Genomic DNA, 22,021 nt, shown 5'->3' on the forward strand with positions numbered 1-22,021 from the left:
GCTGCTGCATTTACACTTTGTACAGCGCCTGAATGTATTCTATTATATTCTTATTCTTCTATATCGAACTGGTTTGCTTTTGTGCTGCTCTCACTGTTCTACCCTGTTCTTGGTAGAATGATGAGCACGATGATGAAAATGATGCTCCTTTTCCAGTCCGATTGGGGGTCGTCCATTATGAGTTGCCGTTCGTCGATATTATCCGGGGCCGTTAGAGCTGTGAGAGCTCAGAAGAGGGTCAAGTGCCAGCCGATCTGGGGGGTGAGCAACTGACGAAGTGCCGGGGCAGGGATCGAACCCATGACCATCCGCTTATAAAGCGAACGTGTAAGCCACAGCGCCACGGGCCTTTGTTTATGACTTATATAATGAACATTGAAAAAAGTTTAACTAAACTTGAAATTATTAACAAGAAAAAAAGTTACAGCAATTTAATTTATTTTATGATTTTTTAGTCAATTGCTCTAGTACTAATATGCTTTCCATTACTTTTCAAATTTATTGCTGGTTATTTTGTTACTTCCTTTCAAAACATATTCATATTAAAGTCAATTCGAGGAAATTAAAATAAACTATAATTGCCACCTCGAATTTTGATGCGATGTTGAAATTTTTGATAATTTGTTATTATATCAGAAAAATAATCTAAACGCTATTATTTTCTTCCGGGTGAACAATTTTAGGTTGTATGGTGTTATTCTGGGCACTATCAAAGTTACACCGAAAAGATAAAGTTTTTTTCGGCTACATGAAAAATGATAAACCACCCAAAAAAATGTCAAGAATAAAAACGGGAACCCGACAGACAGAAATCCTGGCACGAATACCCAAAAGAATCTCGCAAGATTCTCACGATTCACAGAAATCTTTGAAAAAATACAAGTTGGAATCCCTGGAGCAATCCTAGCAGAAACCTCCAAAAGAATCATTTACGAAATCCCAGATAGGATATTTGAAGGAACACCAGCAGTTATCATAAAGGAATGCTCACTAGAACACTTGAAAGAAACCTTTCAAGATTTTCCAAAACAATCCCGGTAGAAATTCCTGAAGGAATTCCGGGAGGCATATCTGGTAGAACCCTCAGCTGAAAGCTTGGTAGGAATCCCTGAAATAATCACAAAAGAAATCCCGGGAGGAATTGCTGTATAAATTCAGAGAGGAATGCCTGAAAAACTCCCGAGAAGCCAGCAACGATCCCGGCACCAGGATTCTCTGAATATATTTCGACAGAACACTTTGAAAGTATACTAGGATGAATCTGTGAAGTAATTCGAGCAGAAATCCATGAAAGAATGCTGGCTAGAATTGCTGAAAGAATCCTTTCAGGGTTTTCTAAAGCAATTCTGGCAAGCTGAGAAGGAATACCTGCAATAACCATAAAGAAGATCTATCTATAATCTACGAGTGCCTAAAAAAATCTCGGCAAAAATCTATTTGTTTCATTTTTTTTGGAAGGCATCACAGCAGGAATCCCGGAAGGAATCTTTGAAGGAATTCCAGCACGAATCCCTGAAAGAATGTAGAAAAGGATAACTAAAAGAATGTTTTCAGGATTGTCCGCAGTAACTCCTGCAAAAATACCTGAAGAGAACCCCAGAGCAACCGTACAGCAATTCTGGAAACAATATCTGAAGGAATCCGGGGAAGATTCTCGAAAGGAATGCCTGAAGAAATCCCGAAAAGAATTGCTGAAGGTATCTCGAAAAAACCTCATCTCATCTAATCTCATCTCAATTCTTCACTCTGCTCTCTAGCCTCCACCTTACTATCTTCTCTGCCCTCTATCCTACGCTCTATCATAACCTTCAACCCTACCATCTGCCCTACTCTCTACCCTATCCTATACCATAACCACTGCCTTATTCTTTACCATACCCTCTATTCTAACCCTTCACCATACTATATTGTGCTTAATCCTTCTACTACACCCCCTCTACTCAATCCTTCACCCAAATCCTCTACCCGACCGTCTGCTCCACCGTTTACCCTACTCACTACCCTACCATCTACCCTGATCTTATACCTCACCCTTTACCCTTTTACTCATCAAGCCCGATCGGTAGATACCCATATTGCATGGTATCATAGCTCAAACTACCATTCCATGGCCATTGGATATGGTACGCCATTTTGGATTTCAAAATGGTATCGGATATTCATTCTTGAGTTCAGCTCATCAAACCTGATCGATAGACACCCATATTGCATGGTATCATATCATAGCTCAAACTATCATTCCGTGGCCGCCATCTTGAATATGGTCCGCCATCTTGGATTTCAAAATGGCGTCAAATATCAATTCTAGACTTCTACTCATGAAGCTCGATCGATAGATACCTATATTGCATAGTATCCGAAGCAGCATTGCCGTTAAATAGCATTCATTCTGGAGTTTTGGCCGCCATCTTGGAACCTTGGAATCTTGGAATATGATTTTATATAAAAGAACACCTTTTACTAAGCCACTACGATTTTTTCAGGTTTTTAGAACTTTATTTTTGTAGATAAAATCAATTTCAAAAAGATTTTTTGAAATTACCTTTTGACAGCTGGGCAACTGTTCCGCCCAGTACAAAATGCGACGAGGGGTGATACGACAAACCGCTCCCATACAAACTTCAACCTTTCTTTGAAACTAGCGGTCCCGGCAAACGTCGTTCTGCCTGCCTACTGTGTTTTTGACATGCAGTTCTGTAGAAAATGCTCCGCAAAATGGAACTTCAAACTTTCTTGTTTTCAGTGCGTTCCCGGTCGATTCTCCCAATTATTTTTTCGTACGAACCCGTCGGAGCCCTGCACGAATGGAAGACTGAAAGAATGGTGTAGATCCGTTGGCCCGTTCCCGAGCCTATTCGTGGCAAACACCATTCCTTTTTTTATTTATTTGAAACTAGCTGACCCGGCAAACTTCGTCTTGCCAAGTCGTGGTTTGACAACTGTTGAGACCATTGTTGCACCGCACTCTAGATTGGTTTCATTTTGATCGTGTTGATTTTCTTCCCAGCTCATCAAAAATCAGCACTATTGCAATTTTCTTACTTTTTCAGTAGATTTTCGTAACTTTTTGTACATATAAACACAGCCACCATGAATACGAATTGAACCGTGCAAGAGTCTTGCTGATCGGTTCATCCGTTCCTGAGTTTTGTTGCCTCAAAGGAACCTCAAACTCATTTTTATATATATAGATAGGTTGCCGGGCACCAAAATTCATGATAATTTGGATTTTGGGTTGGACATGCAGATTCAGAATATGCAATTATCTCAACACCGCTGAAGAAGCCGATTCACAAAACTTTGTGTTTCGGTTCAGTTTGACGTGTGTATTCAGAATATGGAATAATCTCAACAACGCTTAGGACGAGGCTTAAGAAGCCAATTTGTCTTATAGGCTTGGAATGGGTCTGATTGACCCAATAATCGACATATAGAAGACTCTGTTGTTATAAGAATATACACATACTCTTCGAAACAAGACATACAGCACCATGCATGTCCAAATTATATTTTATATTGCTTTTTTTGCACCGTATTCGACCCCCTGTAGAATTTTTTTGTCACACCACAATATGTTCCCACCAGTTTAAGCATACATTGGTTCGTTTCGCTGCTAGAAATTTTAAGCGACGGTTACACTTTTTGGGTGGTGCATGGAATAATCGGTTTGTTTACTTGCTACTTTCCTTGGTGTTTGACGTGTGAACAAATATTTTAGACTATTGAACATTTGCACGGTAAGGGAACGTTCAAAAATTACGTCCAACATTTGGGGGAGGGGGGGGGCTCTAGAAAAGTGTGACAGTACGTGCATTGGGTATGGGGAAATTGCGTGACAGAGGGGGGAGGGGGGGTCTAGAAATCCCGAAAAACGATGGACGTAATTTTTGAATCTTCCCTAATCTAAAGCAATGCAAGATGCAATACCCCACTCATTAAATTCTCAAAATGTTATTTGGCTCTCGATTTGGCTGTACCACACGGAACTTCATCTTAGGCCCTGGTCGCCGTGGCGTTATATTTTGGCTGATACGGCATCTCATAGGTGTTCATCGCAGTGGTGTCGTTTTTCAGAGTTCAGCTTTCGGTTCCACTTTTCGCGCTGCTGAAAACCTGTTTGAAAATCCACCTCGTATCCACTTCAAACCAACCGACATCAGGTTGACATTGGCTCTAGATGGTAAATCGAACACACACCGCGCAGACAACGATTTTCCGTTTGTTTGTGTTCACTCCATGAGTGCTTCATCGACCTCCGCCTCCCGCATCGACCCTCATCCAGCAGCAAACTGACATCGGACGCTTGCGCAAGCAGCTCTGATGCTGATTGGTCCGTGTCGCGCGCGCAAAACTTGGGTTTGTTTTGCTTGCGATCTAGCAGCTGTGATCATCAGTTTTGATAGGTTCTCAGTAGGAAATTAAACGTAAAATAGGTGAAATTTGTTGCAAATGGATTACGAGGACGATGACCAACACCTTGCAGCCGAGGATAGCCTTCACATTTCTCAGGATGACGATGATGAGGAAGAAATTCCTATGACATCCCAACAGGTATGTACGAAGACGAACCTACCTACACTTACTGCTAGAATCTGAATGAAAAATGGTTAACTTCCCCGTAGTTACTGGAGCATCTTCAAAAGGCCTGGATGAATGAGAAATTTGCGGTTCAGCTACTACCGTACAAAGAGGATATCGTCGATATGGTAATGAGCCAGTTGGTTCACATGGAGGAAAACTTGGCAACCACGAACAAGAACGATATGCTGTACATCGCCCACCGGATGGAGGTGGAACGGATCCGGTACATAGTGGCCAGTTACCATCGGTGTCGGCTGCAGAAAATCGAGGAATATGCCTTTCACATTCTCGAGGAGGAATCTAAACGGCCAGTGGGCAGCAAACGGTTATCCCCCGGGGAGCTGCAGTTTGCGACGGACTTCCATAGCGGTATGGAGAACCATTTCTTTCAACTGGCGGTGCGCCACATGCCCCGGATCCACCATGATGGGGACGAGCAGGTACGCAAAGTGGTTCCCAATATAGACAGTTATGTGTTCATTCGGGCCAAGGAGAATGTGGCCGAATTTTCGATCAGCGCCAATCATGACACGATCAATATCGCCGCGGGGAGCATCCATATGTTTAAGTATCGCGATGTGGAACCATTAGTTTTAGAAGAAATTGTTGATTTGATTTAAATTTTTGCTCTTCAATTCATACGTATACTAGGATTTGCAGTTATTTATTTTATGAGAAATCCGTCTTTTTGTGCTGTTTTCATACTAAAAGTTTCGCAGTAACATATCAAACATTTACTCAATTAGGTATTGCTCGAATTAAATAGTGCCTATTTATTTATAATAGTAATGATTTACCGTCTGCATTTCAAGGGAAAGAAAAGTGGCGCGAATTGTTCGCCTAATCTAGTACTGCATACATACTATCAAGAAATACGTTCTTATGAATGAGAGTGGTGTAAATTGATTGTTTCCATAGCAACAAATTGTTTTGACTCGTGTCTTATTCATTCGTTCGGAGTCGATTGTTATTTTACGAGTTCTAGTAAACCAACTAAACAACAACAAAGCTGGTTTGAAAACATTCTAAATTTTTGATGTGGCGTCAAAGCCGCGGTTGAAAGGCTGTTGTGTAATCAAATTCCCTTTGGACGGCAAGGGACATGGCCCACAAATGGAATCACAATTTTCCAAAGATTGCCCGCGAAGCTGGATTTCTGATAAAGGAGCTTTCAGTTGGCCACTGCATTGATTGGCGTTTTATCGGTAAGCATTCTTGTAAAACTACCAATTATGCAATAGAGCTTCGAAGTGTCTCATTTTCAGCGTCAATCGATCCCTACGCCATTGTTGCCGATAAGGATTACGAGAAGTTGGATGAGTTTATTCCACACATTGCGGAAGTACCCATCGGAACGGTACTGAACAATCGTATCCTAGATCCTGCCATAGGGAAGTACTTCATTTTGGCTCAGTTTAGCATTCAATATTTACTGTTCTGCAAACAGTTTTTGGACGAAACGGTAGTGGAGATACGCAACACAGCGCAGGACGTTCAGAAGGAAAACAACCGTCTGGAGAGAATCTGCCGCAAGAAAAACGAAGAAATCGTTTCGTTGCATCGGAAGCTGCAGAGGGCCGAGAATGCCCATGCCCAACAAATGGTCTATCCTTGCTCGAAGTGTACGAAGAACTTCATAAGTTTGGAGCTACTGAACGCCCACATGGCTAGGAAGCACGTTGAGACTTCATCCGGTACCGGTGCTTCTACCGGAGAGCACCAGTCAAGCGGACGGAAGCTGTCCGAAACGGATTCCAATCTGATCAATACGATCAAACTCGAACTGGAGGTGAAACAGCTGAAGGAACGATTGAATGCCACGGAAAAGGACTTAATCGATCAGCGTAGTCGGGAGCAGCATCGGTGTCATGTGTGCGTTGACGAGCGGGTTAGAGATAGGACGACGGATAGGAAACCGAAAGCGGTCGAATGTTGCAGTGTTGCGATTCAAAGCAATCTGGAGGATGTCAAGGATGTTAACGAGAAAGAGGTGCAGACGAGCGTACGCAGCAAATCGGAGACCCCTCCAAGGTAGGTGTCAAAGGACATTTATACATTATTGAGAAGAGACATATTTGTCTTCAAAGAGTATTTTTGTGCTTGGTTTTACGAGCTACATAACATTTTTAACTCTAGTATGATATTGGCGGAGCCAATATGACCCAGAAAGGCTCACTGCACGAGCACTACGCCATCGTGGTGCGCCTATCGTAATATCTTAGAAGGGTTTAAGGAATCTTGTCGATGTTTAACGATGATTTTCTGCAGTGTTGATTCCCTAACATCAAATTTACTTGTTCAACGAATGCAAATTCTTGATTTTTCACAACAATTTGGCTTGTAGTATGTAGAAAATTACGATAATAGTCGTTTCCGTCCATTTTCAATTTGATTCTGATCCAAAATTCTCCCAAATGCAACTTTTAGGGTCGCAACTATCACGCAACTATCAGATTCAAAATCTGCCAACAGAAAGTCCAAGTTCACGTCCACGTTCAATGTGAGCACCGTGCTACCGCCATTCACAAGCAAAACGCACATCTACTAACCATTGTAAGTAGCAATATACACTAGCGTCAAGTGGTGGTTAAATTCGGAATATTGTTCTTCATCTTAAAAATAGAAGTTTCGTAGTCCTAAACAAGTTTGCCGAAGATCGTACCTTCCTATCTGGCTTCAATCTCGTGCTATATCTCACCAAAGTCGTACCGGAAGTCACTATGTACACTAGCGCCTCGTGGTAGTCGAATTCGGAACTATGTTCTTCCTTTCCTGGAAGTACTCAGTCCTGAACAACTTTGCCGAAGATCGTACCTTTTTATCTGGCTTCAACCTCGTGATATATCTCTGCAAAGTCTGCGCCACGTGGTGGTGAAATTCGGAACTATGCTTTTCATGACCTAGAAGGTCTCGTGATCGTGAACAATTTTGCCGAAGATTGTACCTTCCTATCTGGCTTCAATCTCGTGCTATGTCCTACCAAAGTCGTATCGGAAGTCACTATGTACATTAGCGCCATGTGGTGGTCAAATTCGGAACTATGTTCTTCATCTCTTGGAAGTACTCAGTCCTGAACAACTTTGCCGAAGATCAGGCTTCAATTTCGTGATATATCTCTCAAAAGTCATACCGGAAGTATGTATGTACACTAGCGCCACGTGGGAGTGAAATTCGGAACTATGCTTTTCATGACATAGAATTACTCGTAGTCCTGAACAACTTTGCCGAAGATCGTATCTTCCTATCTGGCTTCAATCTCGTGCTATGCCCACCAAAGTCGTACCGGAAGTCGTTATGTACACAAGCGCCACGTGGTGGAGAAATTCGGAACTATGAAATCCATAACCAGAAAGTGGTTGTTGTTCTGAAAAACATTGCCGAAGACAGGATTTTGCTATCTTGTCGAGGTTCCGAGAGAACTTGCTACAAAGACATGGTACTCATAACCAATGTGGGAACAAAACGGAACCGAAAGAAGTTAAAAATGTGGAACTAATGAATTCGCCTGGCTTTCACTACACCTTTCTAGGATAGTGTAGGATTTCTATAATGCAAAAAGATTTAAATTTGGTTCACTAACAACTGAGATATGGACGACGTGCACGTTTTTGCCTGTGGGTACTTAGCGTGTTAAAGGAGCTTTGTTCTGGTAAAATTCTGAAAGGCATAGGGAATCGCGCCACGTGAGCGGTGGCTTCTATATTAGTCTGTTTTCCACTATAACTCAGTCAAATTTGAAGCTATTGTAACAACTTTTGGAATGTGGTGAGATAGGTATAGTATCTACCCGTGTACAACATTTCAAGTCAATTGGATCAAAATTGACTGAGTTATAGTGGAAAACAGACGAATATAGAAGCCACCGCCCAAGTGGCGCGATTCCCTACTTTTCCCAGACTAAAACTTGAGACTACTACTAACTAAGACATTTCAGCTACCCTAATACACATCCCTTTTCCAGACTTTCCCCGATTCCACGCTTCACGCCGTCACCGACTCGCCCAGCGCTTCCACCGGTCGTACATTCTCCCCCACCTCGGCAGCCATCGCCACTACCACCGCCACGTGCACCTCCAGCGGACTACATTTCCAAATCCGAACTCGAATCGATAGTCCGCGAGCAGAACGAACAGTTCCAGAGCTGGAAGACGGCTGAGCGTGCCAAGTTCAACAGTGAAATCGAGCAGGTCCGACGGAGTCTGACCGATGCCATACAGGAGCTGGAGAAACGCGATCGAATGGTGGTAGCGAATGTGTCTGCACACAACCGGAACGAAGAGGACGAGAGTATCTGGAAGCAGCGATACCGAGAACTGGAGCAGATGTATGAAAGCAGTCAGCGGCAAGTTAGGGAGACTGTGGAAACTATCGAGTCAGCGTACGAGGAGAAGTTCAGACGGATAGAACAAATGGTGGAGCGACAAAGGGAAGTCAAACAAGATAGTAAAGAATCTAGTGGGAAAATTGCGGAGAGTTCGTTGTTGCAAATTCCTGTGCCAAAGTTTGACTTTAAGGCGTCTCTTCCACCGGTATTGTCCGGGGCAAAAGAAGGTCATAAAATAAATGGGATTGATGTACATCAAGAAAACGAAACTGCTTCGGATGAAACTGATCAGTCCGAAAGTGATGAAGAGATTAGAGCTTTGGAGGCTGCAAAAGCAAAACTACTGTTGCGGCCTAGTGTGCCTATTCCGCAAGAAGAACCTAAACAATTGCACGTAGTCCACAAAGCAACAGAGAAACCGTTGATTTCTCCCAAAAAGCTGATTTTGAATACCTTCAAGACCCGATTGAAACAGTTGGGCATTGATACCAGGACAAAAGCAATATCCAAAGAAGATCTCAATGCCGCCTCCGTAGTTTTGGCAGAGCGAAGAGACATTAGCAAAAAGAAAAATCGTGGTTTCTTCATAACTAGGAATCAGTTGATGACGAAAGTCGATCAATTAGCAAAAAGTCGAATGAATGAGGAAGCACCGAAACCGAGAGCTCGACGCAAAACAGACGAACAACCGATTATCAAGAAACGAGAAGCGCCGTCCCAACCCGTTCCGAAGTTACGGTCAACGTTTCAAGTGCCCGAGAGGCACCCTGTTATAGATATCCTTCCTTCAAAGTTGAAACTAGCCAATGAAGATCGGCTTTCCGTTCCCAAACAAACCGACATCGCATCGAATTTGTTCAAGACCAGATCCGTTCCTGAAGTGAAACTTACAAGCGATGACGTCATCACAGTTCAAGCGGAAATCAACCCACTGGCCGAGTCCTTATCGCGAAGCCCCATCCCCTCGATCAGAACCTCCCCGCGACCTTCCTTGACCGACCACGATCGCCATTTGGAAAGGCTACTGGACACCCCGGTGAAACGTCTTTCCTCCGCACCATCGCCACCGGATGTGATCACCGTCAGCCGACCGGCAATCGATGCGAACGATTCCGATCTGAGCGACATCCTGGAAGCGGTACCACTTCAACCGAAACCCATTCCCAAGAAACGTGTTCTGTTCAATTTGGACCGAGACAGTGGGGCTGGGGGGATGGGCGAAAAGGTGGATTCGATGATGAACATGTCCAAGCAGATGGGCCCTACGCTGTCTTCAACCGTGATTAACGTTTCGAAGGCGGACGAAGACTCCGATTGGAACATCAGTAGCTTCGACGAGGAAAAGTAAGATAGAATAGGTAGGTGAACATAAATAGCAAATAATACTGTTCGAAGATCGATGCTCTCCGAAAATGAGCAATAAATTCAATACAATTATTTGTAAAACAATGTAAAAATTACAACAAGTAAATACCGTCAATTTTCAACTATTATTATTATTTATCTTTATTAATGAGATTTTCAGCCGGGGGTTGGTTCATCCCTGTATTGAGAGGATTTTAAACTATTCGATTTCTCAAGATGGGCCATGCTTTGAAAATTGCTTGTCAAGAACCAGGGCTCAAACCTTATGATCTTTCTATCATCTTATATCATAGCTAAGTAGTGTATCTGAAAGTTGTGGAAGAAAACGAAGATATGAAATTTATGTTTAGAAAGTTAATGGGATCAATTCCTTAGGTGACCCATATTGCTCCCCTTACTATATTGTGAGGCAAGGACAATGATACACTATGTCCAGGGAGTCGTATATTTGAATTTTCCCGACCGAAACCCATCGTCTCTAGATTGGATATCCGTAGCCTTAACCACTAGGCTAACTGGAGTCCCGGGGGTCTAGTCCTACATATAAAGATATGCGGAGGCAGTTGATACTGTACACATATGTTGCTACGGAGGTAGACGTTCGGTCTCAGATTTCACCCAGAGTGGATCACTTCAAACATCGTCAAAACTCCAATTTGGATCTTGCAGGGTGTCTACTTATAAGACAAAATAAAATTCCCTGAGTTGTCCAGGTTTTTCCAAAACCTGGTAAAATACGCAAGTTTCCACCCTAGAAATCCCACTATATAACTGAACTCTTCACGCAGAAGAATTTCGCATATTTGAAACAAATGCATAACCACTTTGATTCAAATTCATTACTGTTTTTAAATCAAAGCAAATTAATATTCGATTCTAATACCAAGCGACTTTGATTCTAAAATAAATGTATTAGAAACAAAGTTGTTGTGTTTTTGATTTGAAAAAAGTAACTACTTTGAAATAAATATAGCATTTTGCACAAGTATATCCGCCGGCATTTTGTTTTTGTTGAAAAAATAAAAGACTCGCCGGACAAAATTGTTGAAATAGAGGTCGTAGTAAGAAAACTAAAAACATTCAATTTATTTAAAACGTTTGGTTTGTCGGATGACACAGTGACTGCCTTCTTTGGTAAGTACAATGAAATGAAACTTACTGTTTATTTCTAAAATTCATATTTCTCCTTCTTAATACCGGCAACACAGATAGCCTGTTCAGGATCTCGACGAACTCAATCTGTAGCTGTTTCTAGTGGATAGGAAGAAAGTGCATGTTGCCGTAATGGAGAAAAGACCTGGTAAGCATCTACTTTTCATAAAATTATGTATACTAAGGATACACTTTCTGATTGACAGAATCTTCTTCCGCTATTCCACCGAACCTTCCGCCGAATCTGCGTCTGCAGCTACACCGCCTCCACCTGCACCGGCTGGAGGCTGATGCAACATAGGACAACTGCACAAAAACTTACTTGCTACGAACAGCAAAAGAGATGTCGATGTTCGAAACATATAAAACTGCAAAATTCTGAAAACTCTTGTTAAGATTATATACTTAGCTCAAACTAGTAAATTTGATTCCCCAAAAGTCTTATCCTTTTTTTATTGGATTATCTGTTTTGATTGATTACGATCTTATAACTAATGGGAGCATTTTGATCACATGCTCTCAGTATTTATTAGATCGCAATCAATCAAAGCAGATAATCCATTACGAATATATTTTAATGGTTTTTTTGAAATATATTAGTATCAAATAATATTATTTTTAAAACGAAAATAATCTGTATTTGATTCAAAAAGATGTGCTTTTTGAATCAAAAATAAATATTTTTGAAATAAAGTAGTAATATATTTGTTTCAATGAAATTGAATATTAGAATCAAATATTTCTCACTTTGAATTTACATTCAGGCTTATGACAGCTGGACTTAAAAACAACAAAATAAATGCTTTGAAGCAAATACTTGCTGTTGTTGATTCAATAAAAATCGCACTTAGGCCGTGGATCAATGGTATTTTATTTTTGTTTCAAAGTCGTTTATTTTAGAATTTAATATATATTTTTCTGAGTGTTCTAAGTACCTTTTTTGCTAAACTCCTAGATTTTTGCATAATAAGGCACGTTCGGTATAGTACTAGAATTGTAGTAATGAACTAAATTTTAGTATGATGAGAAGGTCAATTCTCCGTTTCTGCAATGAAATGATCCAAAAAGCGTGGGTATTATGATTCCTTGCCTAATATGATGCTGTTTGAGCAAAACTTTGGATAACTATGTTGTTTATGTTGCAAGAAATGGAGAAAACAATAACACTATTGCCCAAAGTTTTGCTCAAACAGCATCAAATTAGGCAAGGAATCATAATACCCACGCTTTTTGCACCATTTCATTGCAGAAACGGAGAACTGACCTTCTCACCATACTAAAATTCAGCTCATTACTACAAATCTAGTACTACACCGACCGTGCCTCATTACAGAAAATTGATTTGATAACCCTGCCAATAATTTCTGTTAATGGTTTTCTGGGATAGCTTTGCATCCAGTTTTTCCCAGAAGTTTTGTTGGGTTCATGAAGAAGTTCTTCAAGGGATTTCTTCTAGAGTTTCCGATGTTTTTCTTGAACATCCTCACATTTCACCTTAATTCCTTCCGGTATCCTCCGGGAATTTCTTACAAGGAATTTTGTTCTCACAGGAGACATTCCGAGATAAACTGAAAAATCCCTGAAAAAACTCCTGGAGCAATTATTCCAGAAAATGGGGGAATGATCCGATAAAATTGGCAAATAAAAAACTCATCTGGATCACTGCCAGAAATGCGATAAATAACTTCGAGGAAAGGCTTGTAAAAAGCTCTGTAAGAAATCACGGGAAGAACACTATGAGAAACAGCTTCTGCAGAAATTCCAAAAGGCACTAAAAAAACTTAGGAGAAAGTCCAGGATAAATTCAGAAAAACTTAGAGTGATATCCCAGGACCAACGCCGGAAAGAATCTTCTGAGAAAAGTAGCGGGAGAAACCCCGAGAGAAATCTCAAATGAAACTTAAAAAACATCCCGCAAGAACTTTTAGGAAATATTTCAGCTGAAAATTCAAAGAAGAAATGCAAAATTCCAAAAGGCACTAAAAAAACTTAGGAGAAAGTCCAGGATAAATTCAGAAAAACTTAGAGTGATATCCCAGGACCAACGCCGGAAAGAATCTTCTGAGAAAAGTAGCGGGAGAAACCCCGAGAGAAATCTCAAATGAAACTTAAAAAACATCCCGCAAGAACTTTTAGGAAATATTTCAGCTGAAAATTCAAAGAAGAAATGCAAAAGCGAAACTCTGAAGTAAAATCGGAAATTTCTTGAAGAAATTGCAGTTGCTACTGCAGAAAATTCGTGGAAAATTCCTTAAGAAATCCTTGCAGGAACTGTAGCAGAAATCCCACAGCTAGCTCCTGCAGCAACTCTGGAAGAAATCCCGGGAAGATCTACTGGAGAAATCTCACGAGAAACGCTGGAAGGAATCGCGAAAAATCTTAAGGAGGAATTCCTAGAGCAACTTTAGGAGAAATTCTCTGAAAACACCTGCGATGCACCTTGAGAGAGTTTCGTGTAGATCTCAGAATCGATTATGGAATAAATCCTGCTCTAATTTCTTCGGGCAAAACGCAGGAGAAACTTCGAGTAAATCCCACGAGGCACTCTGGGAGTAATACCGTAAAAAATCTCCAGACGAAATTCTGGACAAAAAAACATCCTCGCGAAAAACCCCAGCAGAAAACGGTAGGAGTTCAGGAATCTCGGAAGATTCTTAAGGAAACAAATCTCGGATACTTTTTCAAAACGACGTATAATACACGCAAATCCTATGTTGATACGTCTTGAAAAAGTATAATGTTCGAATCTTTGAAAAATGCCAGTAGGGATCCGTAAAAATCTCCGGAAAGAATTCAAAAAAGAATATCGCAAACATTTGTCATGGAACAATGCGGAAGGAATCCTGTGACAAATCCTAGGATGCATGCCAAGAGATATTTCTAAAGTAGTTCCAGAAAGAAACCCTGACAGAATTTCTGGAAAAAGTCATTGTAATGGTACATATTTCTAGATTGATGTCAACTACACAACTAACATTTATTGTGAATGTAAACGTCAACAAAGCGTCCTTAATACGGCTTGGCTTGATGCTGAGTTACTGTGATGTACATATGGACGGAAGCTTCTATGCAAGCCCTATACCAATGAATCTGGCGAACTTATCAGCTTGTACATGCTGTGCGATCAGCTTTTATGCCACCTAGTCATAGCTCTTTTCTCGGCTCCTATGTAACCACTAACTGAATAACATCTTGAGAAGGCGCTTTTTCAGCCTTTTCGCAGTTGTTAAATAGTTTTACGGCATCCCCAAATTAAACGATTAAATATAATTAGGTTATGGATACCGTGACACAATACATGTGGAACTGAAATTATCACTTTTAAAATTGAATAATTAAAGTACTTGCCGCTACTTGGAATCGAACTCCCGATCTCCGTATCCACTGGTCCCGATGATGTCCTCGCTGCCACACTGCTATATATAAATAACATAGAAAATAGCCCGTTTTGTTTTACTCCAGACAAGGCTTCATAATTGTGCCACAAGAAACCTTACCCAACTTCATCTTGCTTTGAAAGCTTGTGAAACGTCAAACGCAATAATGTTTACATTCAACAAGCTGTGTGGTTGCGCCAACAGATTCTTCTTCACAGCTTCTAGCTGAAAGAGTGTTCTTTAAACGGCTACGAAGCGCTGCTGTTTTGTGTTTTGGCAACATTACAAAACGTACTGTATAAAAGCAGCTGTTGTAGTGGCTGGGACTCTTACTCGATTTCCACATCTTCCGGCAAATCTTCCGGCATTGAATTAAAGTGCAATAAAAGCAACCCAAATACCCTGGGCTTGGATTATATCTTCCAGGAAGCTTTGATTTCAGGCATGTGGTCGATGGCCTTTGCAGTAATGATTAGAATAGCTGAATGTATAATCAATGGCAAACAATTCTGTAAGAATCAGATCTCCAAGTCATCTGATATAGTTATACTGATCATAACGCTGCATAGTATATCGAACATTTGTCGAAGTCATTTATGTGCCGGGAAAATATAATTCCAAGTTGGAGAGAATATTACAAACTGAGGGAGGGTAATAGGCCCAGTCAGACCCCTGAATGGGCAATGTGGGTTAGTTTATGGGAATGCCATTGAAGGTTTGTAATATTCTCCGAGGCTTTCGAAATCCAACAGGGCGCGTCCCCGGGTTGCGGATAGGGGAAAAAGGGAGATTTTTCACATTTGTACTGTAATCAGCCAATGTGGTATTATCTCCTATGGTGTTGTAGTGCGAATGAATGATCTCATTCTATGGGAATTCGAACCTTGTAATGTATTGTTTATCAACTTCAATTTTCTAAGCTTGATAAGGTTTTGAAGACAAACATGAGATGAGAGAATTGCCCTAATAGGAAAGTCACATCAGCAAAGCTTTTACATATGCAAATGCTATCCATGGGGTCATGTCTAGCATTTAATATGTATGGTAATGACTGATTCTTACCTAGCAGGGGTACTACAAGACCACGCGGACAATTCTATTAAAAACTTGATGATTTTGTGGCTATATCGGTCTCTTTCTACTCATAGTATAAGGGAGTAGAGATCAAAGTGGATAATGAAATGATAGATATGATAGAATTCGCTAGGTAGCGAACAAGTGTGAAATTTTTTATAGAAGGTGAAATTAGGCAAGTAGGCCATGTATTGAACGAATGCATCGAATGCGTGAAACTTCTGCCGTGCGACCTGTGCTTTTAAACAGATCGGCTTGGTTGGTAGTTTTCATACCACCTTACCAAGACTGGCAAAAGTTTCAGGCACCCGACTGCCTAATGTATTGTTCTGTTTTCATCACAAATTCTATCGATCGGTAGCTTTTTCGGAATTCGCACTCCGTTCATAGGGGTATGCCTATATCGCGGCGTGTTCTTCCTATTAGCTTTTTCGATCTTATAGGATAGAACACTTTTCTTTTTGAGCCAAACTTTTCATATCATATGCTGATTTATCGACCGTATTCTATTAATAACTTGATGATTTTGTGGCTATATCGGTCTCTTTCTACTCATAGTATAAGGGAGTAGAGATCAAAGTGGATAATGAAATGATAGATATGATAGAATTCGCTAGGTAGCGAACAAGTGTGAAATTTTTTATAGAAGTTGCACAGGTCGCACGGCAGAAGTTTCACGCATTCGATGTATTCGTTCAATACATGGCCTACTTGCCTAATTTCACCTTCTATCCAGCTTTTTACGCTGGCCTGCCATAAAATCTGAATGACGTTTCTTGCCGACACTATAAAATCATTATAGTTCAGTCAAAGCAAGCCTTGTGCTATGAGACGAAATTTTCACTTGTGTTTTGGAAATAGGAATCCTGTTGAAAATGCTTTGACATCCATGTGCACAACAGAACATGTGCTCGATGAACAAATTGAGATTTGAAATTATGAAAAGAAATCCACGTACTCCGGTGAGACTCGAACTCACGACTCCCAATTCGCTAGACGGGCGCTTCTATTCCTTCAAGCTACGGAGTCACTCGACTATCTCCGTCGCCAGCAGGCCTAGAACTGAACTCGATTCCACAATCGCACATGGTTATCTTCTTTTCACAATCCAAACCCCCTTCGGATGGGATTAGATGAACATCTAACACATTGTCTGTTGTGCACATGTATGTCAAAGCGGGAGAGGAAGTTATTTTTAATTGTCGAGAGCTTCGGGCACTGCCTTTCCAATCACTTATTGGTATGGCAATTAGTGTGCAGTCGGACTCTCGACGGGTCGGTCCTCGGCCGACCGAATACGGTAAGGGTGACCGTAGCACCTTACAAATGTCAATTTCTTGATTTTGCTTTGGCTGACCAAGCCATGTGGGAAATTACACTGTTGAAAATGCTTTGACATCCATGTGCACAACAGAACATGTGCTCGATGAACAAATTGAGATTTGAAATTATGAAAAGAAATCCACGTACTCCGGTGAGACTCGAACTCACGACTCCCAATTCGCTAGACGGGCGCTTCTATTCCTTCAAGCTACGGAGTCACTCGACTATCTCCGTCGCCAGCAGGCCTAGAACTGAACTCGATTCCACAATCGCACATGGTTATCTTCTTTTCACAATCCAAACCCCCTTCGGATGGGATTAGATGAACATCTAACACATTGTCTGTTGTGCACATGTATGTCAAAGCGGGAGAGGAAGTTATTTTTAATTGTCGAGAGCTTCGGGCACTGCCTTTCCAATCACTTATTGGTATGGCAATTAGTGTGCAGTCGGACTCTCGACGGGTCGGTCCTCGGCCGACCGAATACGGTAAGGGTGACCGTAGCACCTTACAAATGTCAATTTCTTGATTTTGCTTTGGCTGACCAAGCCATGTGGGAAATTACACTGTTGAATTACATGTGCACAACAGACAATGTGTTAGATGTTCATCTAATCCCATCCGAAGGGGGTTTGGATTGTGAAAAGAAGATAACCATGTGCGATTGTGGAATCGAGTTCAGTTCTAGGCCTGCTGGCGACGGAGATAGTCGAGTGACTCCGTAGCTTGAAGGAATAGAAGCGCCCGTCTAGCGAATTGGGAGTCGTGAGTTCGAGTCTCACCGGAGTACGTGGATTTCTTTTCATAATTTCAAATCTCAATTTGTTCATCGAGCACATGTTCTGTTGTGCACATGGATGTCAAAGCATTTTCAACAGTGTAATTTCCCACATGGCTTGGTCAGCCAAAGCAAAATCAAGAAATTGACATTAATAGGAATCCTGTTTTTTATTTTCACAATTTTTAAAATAATTCTACATAGTTTATTTTTGCTATTTTAGGTGGACTGTGGTATGAACTCCAGTGTCAAATACATGAAAATCTATCCAAATCACCCGGTGATCTCAGATCAATACGTGACTTGAAGTCAGGAATTTTATTTAAGCCCCACAGAATTGAATCTATGCCTAGATCGCAGTTGTGACGGTTTCGCCCATTTTCATTTATTGCTGGTATGTATTTTGACGATCTTCCAAATGAGGGCAGATTTTAAAGATTTGTTCTTTTTAAACTTCACTGGACTAGAATCAGGAAGATGCCTGACCGGGTTCCCGCCTACGATACATTGATAAGGACTCTGACAAAATTAAACATGGTTTTTGATTGCAAGATTGGGACACGTCTAAGCCATGGCGCAGTCACGGCGTAGCGAGAACTGCATCGTAACGTGAGCAGTTCAAAACATAATCTATTCAGAATCCTTCTAGACCATACGGCTAGAATAAATAGCGTACTAGAAACAGCTTTTTAAAATCGAATCCCTGCTTTTACGATAAAGACCTCCTCCCTCTCTCTTTGCACTATCTTGCCACATCCCCAAAACATGAAGGATGTTTAAACTAAAAGAAAACTTCAACCGATCCGATATGGCACACCACATAACTGCTACTAATGAAGGGTTTTGGTATACATAGTCGTAGAACATCAGCCACAATGCAATTTTATTCACAGTTACAGTCATCGGGAATCCTAAAATTAAGAGTAATTAGAGTTAGAGTGCAATCAAAAGCATAAAATGCATAATTTAACGAAATTTCTGCTACGAAGAATTCGTATCTCCCAAACAAAAGCTGCGAATATTTTTGACATTCTGATCAACAAACCTCTACTCCAGCCTACTAAGACCATACTATAAAATGTGTCGGCAAGAATTGTCAAATTCGAATCACCCCTCGCATTTTTATAGCCAGCGTAAAAAGCTGGATAAAAAATTTCACACTTGTTCGCTACCTAGCGAATTCTATCATATCTATCATTTCATTATCCACTTTGATCTCTACTCCCTTATACTATGAGTAGAAAGAGACCGATATAGCCACAAAATCATCAAGTTATTAATAGAATACGGTCGATAAATCAGCATATGATAATTCGATTAAAGGCTTAATTGGGATAATATATTTTCCAGAACTGAAGGGACATTTTTTTCTGGGGTGACTGGCGAGTCGGAGAGGGTAGAAGTTTCCGTTTGTTATAATTGACAAAATAAACAATCGGGCGCTTTTTCTTTCTATGACTTGCTTGGTATTTTGTGGATTATTGTTTTTTGGTTTTGGAAGGTATGCGATTCACTATTGAGCCTTAAAATTATTTTGCATCTGAATAGCATTGATATCGTCAAGTCTGCACCAACACCCTAATCCCACACCAAAATACCCTTTTCCTATCCCATGCATGCGCGTAACTACAGCACATTTGGCCCCTCAGCTCCAATGTCTTGCTCGCTTGTCATTCACTACAGCCAGCGTGCCTGACATTGGAGCTGAGGGGCCAAATGCGCTGTAGTTACACGCCTGATCCCATGGCGTTTATGTGGTCAGCAAAGACTATTCAGCCATTACCCCTCCTTATCATCGGCTTTGGACTGACTTGCGCTCTCATTGCCCCACCAAATGCTGCAAAATGAAAATGAAAATGAAATAAAAGCAACCCAAATAATTTCACAGCACATACATGGATAGCTGTAAAGAATTTGTGTAGTAGCTATATATCCCACTTAATGTTTGTTTTGACAATAATGTTTATATCCGACAAGCCGTGTTGGTTTTCTTTATTACAGCTTCTAGCCGTAATGAAATCGCATAACGGCCTTTAAAGCGCTGCTGGTTTGGGGATTTGTCAGTACCTATAACGTATTGTACTGTATAGTAGCAGCTGTTTTGTTAGTGGGGACTCCTATTCGATGTGTTCAAGTTTTCACATCTTCCGGGAAATCTCCCGGAGTCGGAATACGGTGGAGTAAAGGCAGCCCCAGTGACAAGCAATGAATTTCTGAAAACCGAGTTTGGTAGCTGTATGATGCTTGTTTTGCAGTCGTGTATTAGCTTACGATTTATATTTGACTAGCTTTCCTTTTATTCAGCGTTGACTGCTTTTACTCGATGGTTACACAACAGAAAGCAAATGACTGAAGCTTATAGCGCTGAAAATGTTAGTTGGGATTTATCATGGAACAATGCGGAAGGAACCCTGTGACAAACCTTAGGAGGCATTCCAAGAGGTATTTCCAAAGTAGTTCCAGAAAGAAACCCTGACAGAATTTCTGAAAAAAGTCATTGTAACGGTATTTCTAGATTGATGTCAGCTATCTGACTCATACCAACAATATAGTAGTAAACTCTAAGGACTACTTGTGAATAGTTCTACTAGAAGTACAAGTTCACTATCGATGTAAAATCTTATCTGAATATTCCAAGTGTTTCCCTGATAAAAAAAAATCCCTGCGGATTCCAGGTTTTCCAGGTAGTAGACACTGTCTTGGTGATAATTTACCATACTCACTTGCCTTTGGGATAAAAATGACTTGCACTGCTCGCCAAGCTCCAAAAACTAGAATGGGTTGCCATAAATTATAGGTGGATCGTCATCCGAAATAACAATCCGTGAAATTGTTTTTCCAGCCTCATATTATTATCCTCCCAGTTCAGTATTGCTCTTTATCTCCTCCTCCTGCCGCGAACCTGAGTCCACCCTGGATCCACGTCCTCCTCGAGGAACTCTGTCGTCGAACCCTGTGTGCTCGGGGTGGGATTCATAGCGGACCTCGTCGCCGCTGGGGCCACTGTTGGTTCCATATCCATGTCCTGATCCATATCATCATCGTCGTTGTCGTCGTCCGTTCCGCTGCTATCATCCATCGCTTGCATCTTTATCCGATTGCCCGACTTGATCCAAATTTCGCACGGACCCATTCGTGCCAATTCCAACCTGACCTGCTCTTCTTTGTTATCTCTCAGAAGGTTGAGATATTTGATCAGAAGTTCGCTAATTTCTATTGTACAATAAAAATTTCTTATTGAAGTAGGTACTTCGCATCTCAATAACAGAAGATCATACTCACCTTTAACGGATTCATCTTCGCAGATGGTTTCAAATTCCTGATCCATTATCTCCTCCATGACTTCCCGCAGATCGTAGGCATCAACTCGTTTGTTCTCCGTGCAATAGCACGTAATGTAGTTGATAATTTCTATTGCAGTCTGTAACAGTGCATACATTTGCAAAACAACGTAATGAAATTCAAAAATAAAAAAAAACTTACATTTAACCCGAGTGGTCCGCCCATGCCATGTTCCACCGCTAGCCGAAGCGCCGTCCATCGATTGAAAATATTTTCCACGATTTCTTTGAAAACAGGCTGAAGTTGGGCCAATGGGATTTGTGAACTACTTGCCATGGTATCGACGGATGCGACCAGAAATCGGAATAATCGCCGCCTAACTTTTCGACTAAAATAAAAATTAATCTAGAACACGAAGCTAAAACACAACATCCATCAGGATCAGCAGGAACACATTTTTCGACTGTCAAAACAAAGTGCGATGAACACCATCAGAGAGGTTCCTGACAGTTTCGATTCGACTCTGGAAAGTGACTGTTTTCGATTTGTTCGTGGGATGAATCGATGAACTTGGTCCGAAAATGTTTAGAATTTCTGCACTAGCATTTGAAAAAGGCCTACACGGACCATTATGAAAAATAAATTCATTTTTTTGCCCGTTACGGAGATTTATATGGACTTATCCACCGATGAACCGAATTCATCGCTGTCCGAGAATTTTGACACTAGAGCGGGTCCGTTTCCAATCAGAATTGGACGATTCT

The 22,021-nt window shown here is 41.0% G+C and overlaps 3 protein-coding genes across 3 annotated transcripts; 2 read left to right on the plus strand and 1 right to left on the minus strand.

Moving 5' to 3' along the window:
• Positions 1-4,194: 4,194 nt before the first annotated feature.
• Positions 4,195-5,234, plus strand: LOC109421797 (DNA replication complex GINS protein SLD5). Its single transcript, XM_019696346.3, has 2 exons — positions 4,195-4,551; positions 4,623-5,234. The coding sequence occupies exons 1-2, from the start codon at positions 4,450-4,452 to the stop codon at positions 5,199-5,201; spliced, it is 681 nt and encodes a 226-aa protein (XP_019551891.1). The 5' UTR covers positions 4,195-4,449; the 3' UTR covers positions 5,202-5,234.
• A 109-nt stretch (positions 5,235-5,343) lies between these two features.
• LOC109421675 (cilium assembly protein DZIP1L) lies at positions 5,344-10,411 on the plus strand. Its single transcript, XM_062856870.1, has 3 exons — positions 5,344-5,786; positions 5,847-6,612; positions 8,543-10,411. The coding sequence occupies exons 1-3, from the start codon at positions 5,684-5,686 to the stop codon at positions 10,251-10,253; spliced, it is 2,580 nt and encodes an 859-aa protein (XP_062712854.1). The 5' UTR covers positions 5,344-5,683; the 3' UTR covers positions 10,254-10,411.
• Positions 10,412-20,805: 10,394 nt separating this feature from the next.
• On the minus strand, positions 20,806-21,709 carry LOC109421799 (uncharacterized). Its single transcript, XM_019696348.3, has 3 exons — positions 21,459-21,709; positions 21,258-21,396; positions 20,806-21,188 (listed from the first exon to the last, which is right to left on the minus strand). Exons 1-3 carry the CDS (start codon positions 21,591-21,593, stop codon positions 20,854-20,856), a joined length of 609 nt encoding a protein of 202 aa, XP_019551893.3. The 5' UTR covers positions 21,594-21,709; the 3' UTR covers positions 20,806-20,853.
• Between the last annotated feature and the right edge of the window lie 312 nt (positions 21,710-22,021).

This window comes from Aedes albopictus, chromosome 3 (assembly GCF_035046485.1).
Source record: "Aedes albopictus strain Foshan chromosome 3, AalbF5, whole genome shotgun sequence".
Classification (NCBI taxonomy): domain Eukaryota; kingdom Metazoa; phylum Arthropoda; class Insecta; order Diptera; family Culicidae; genus Aedes; species Aedes albopictus.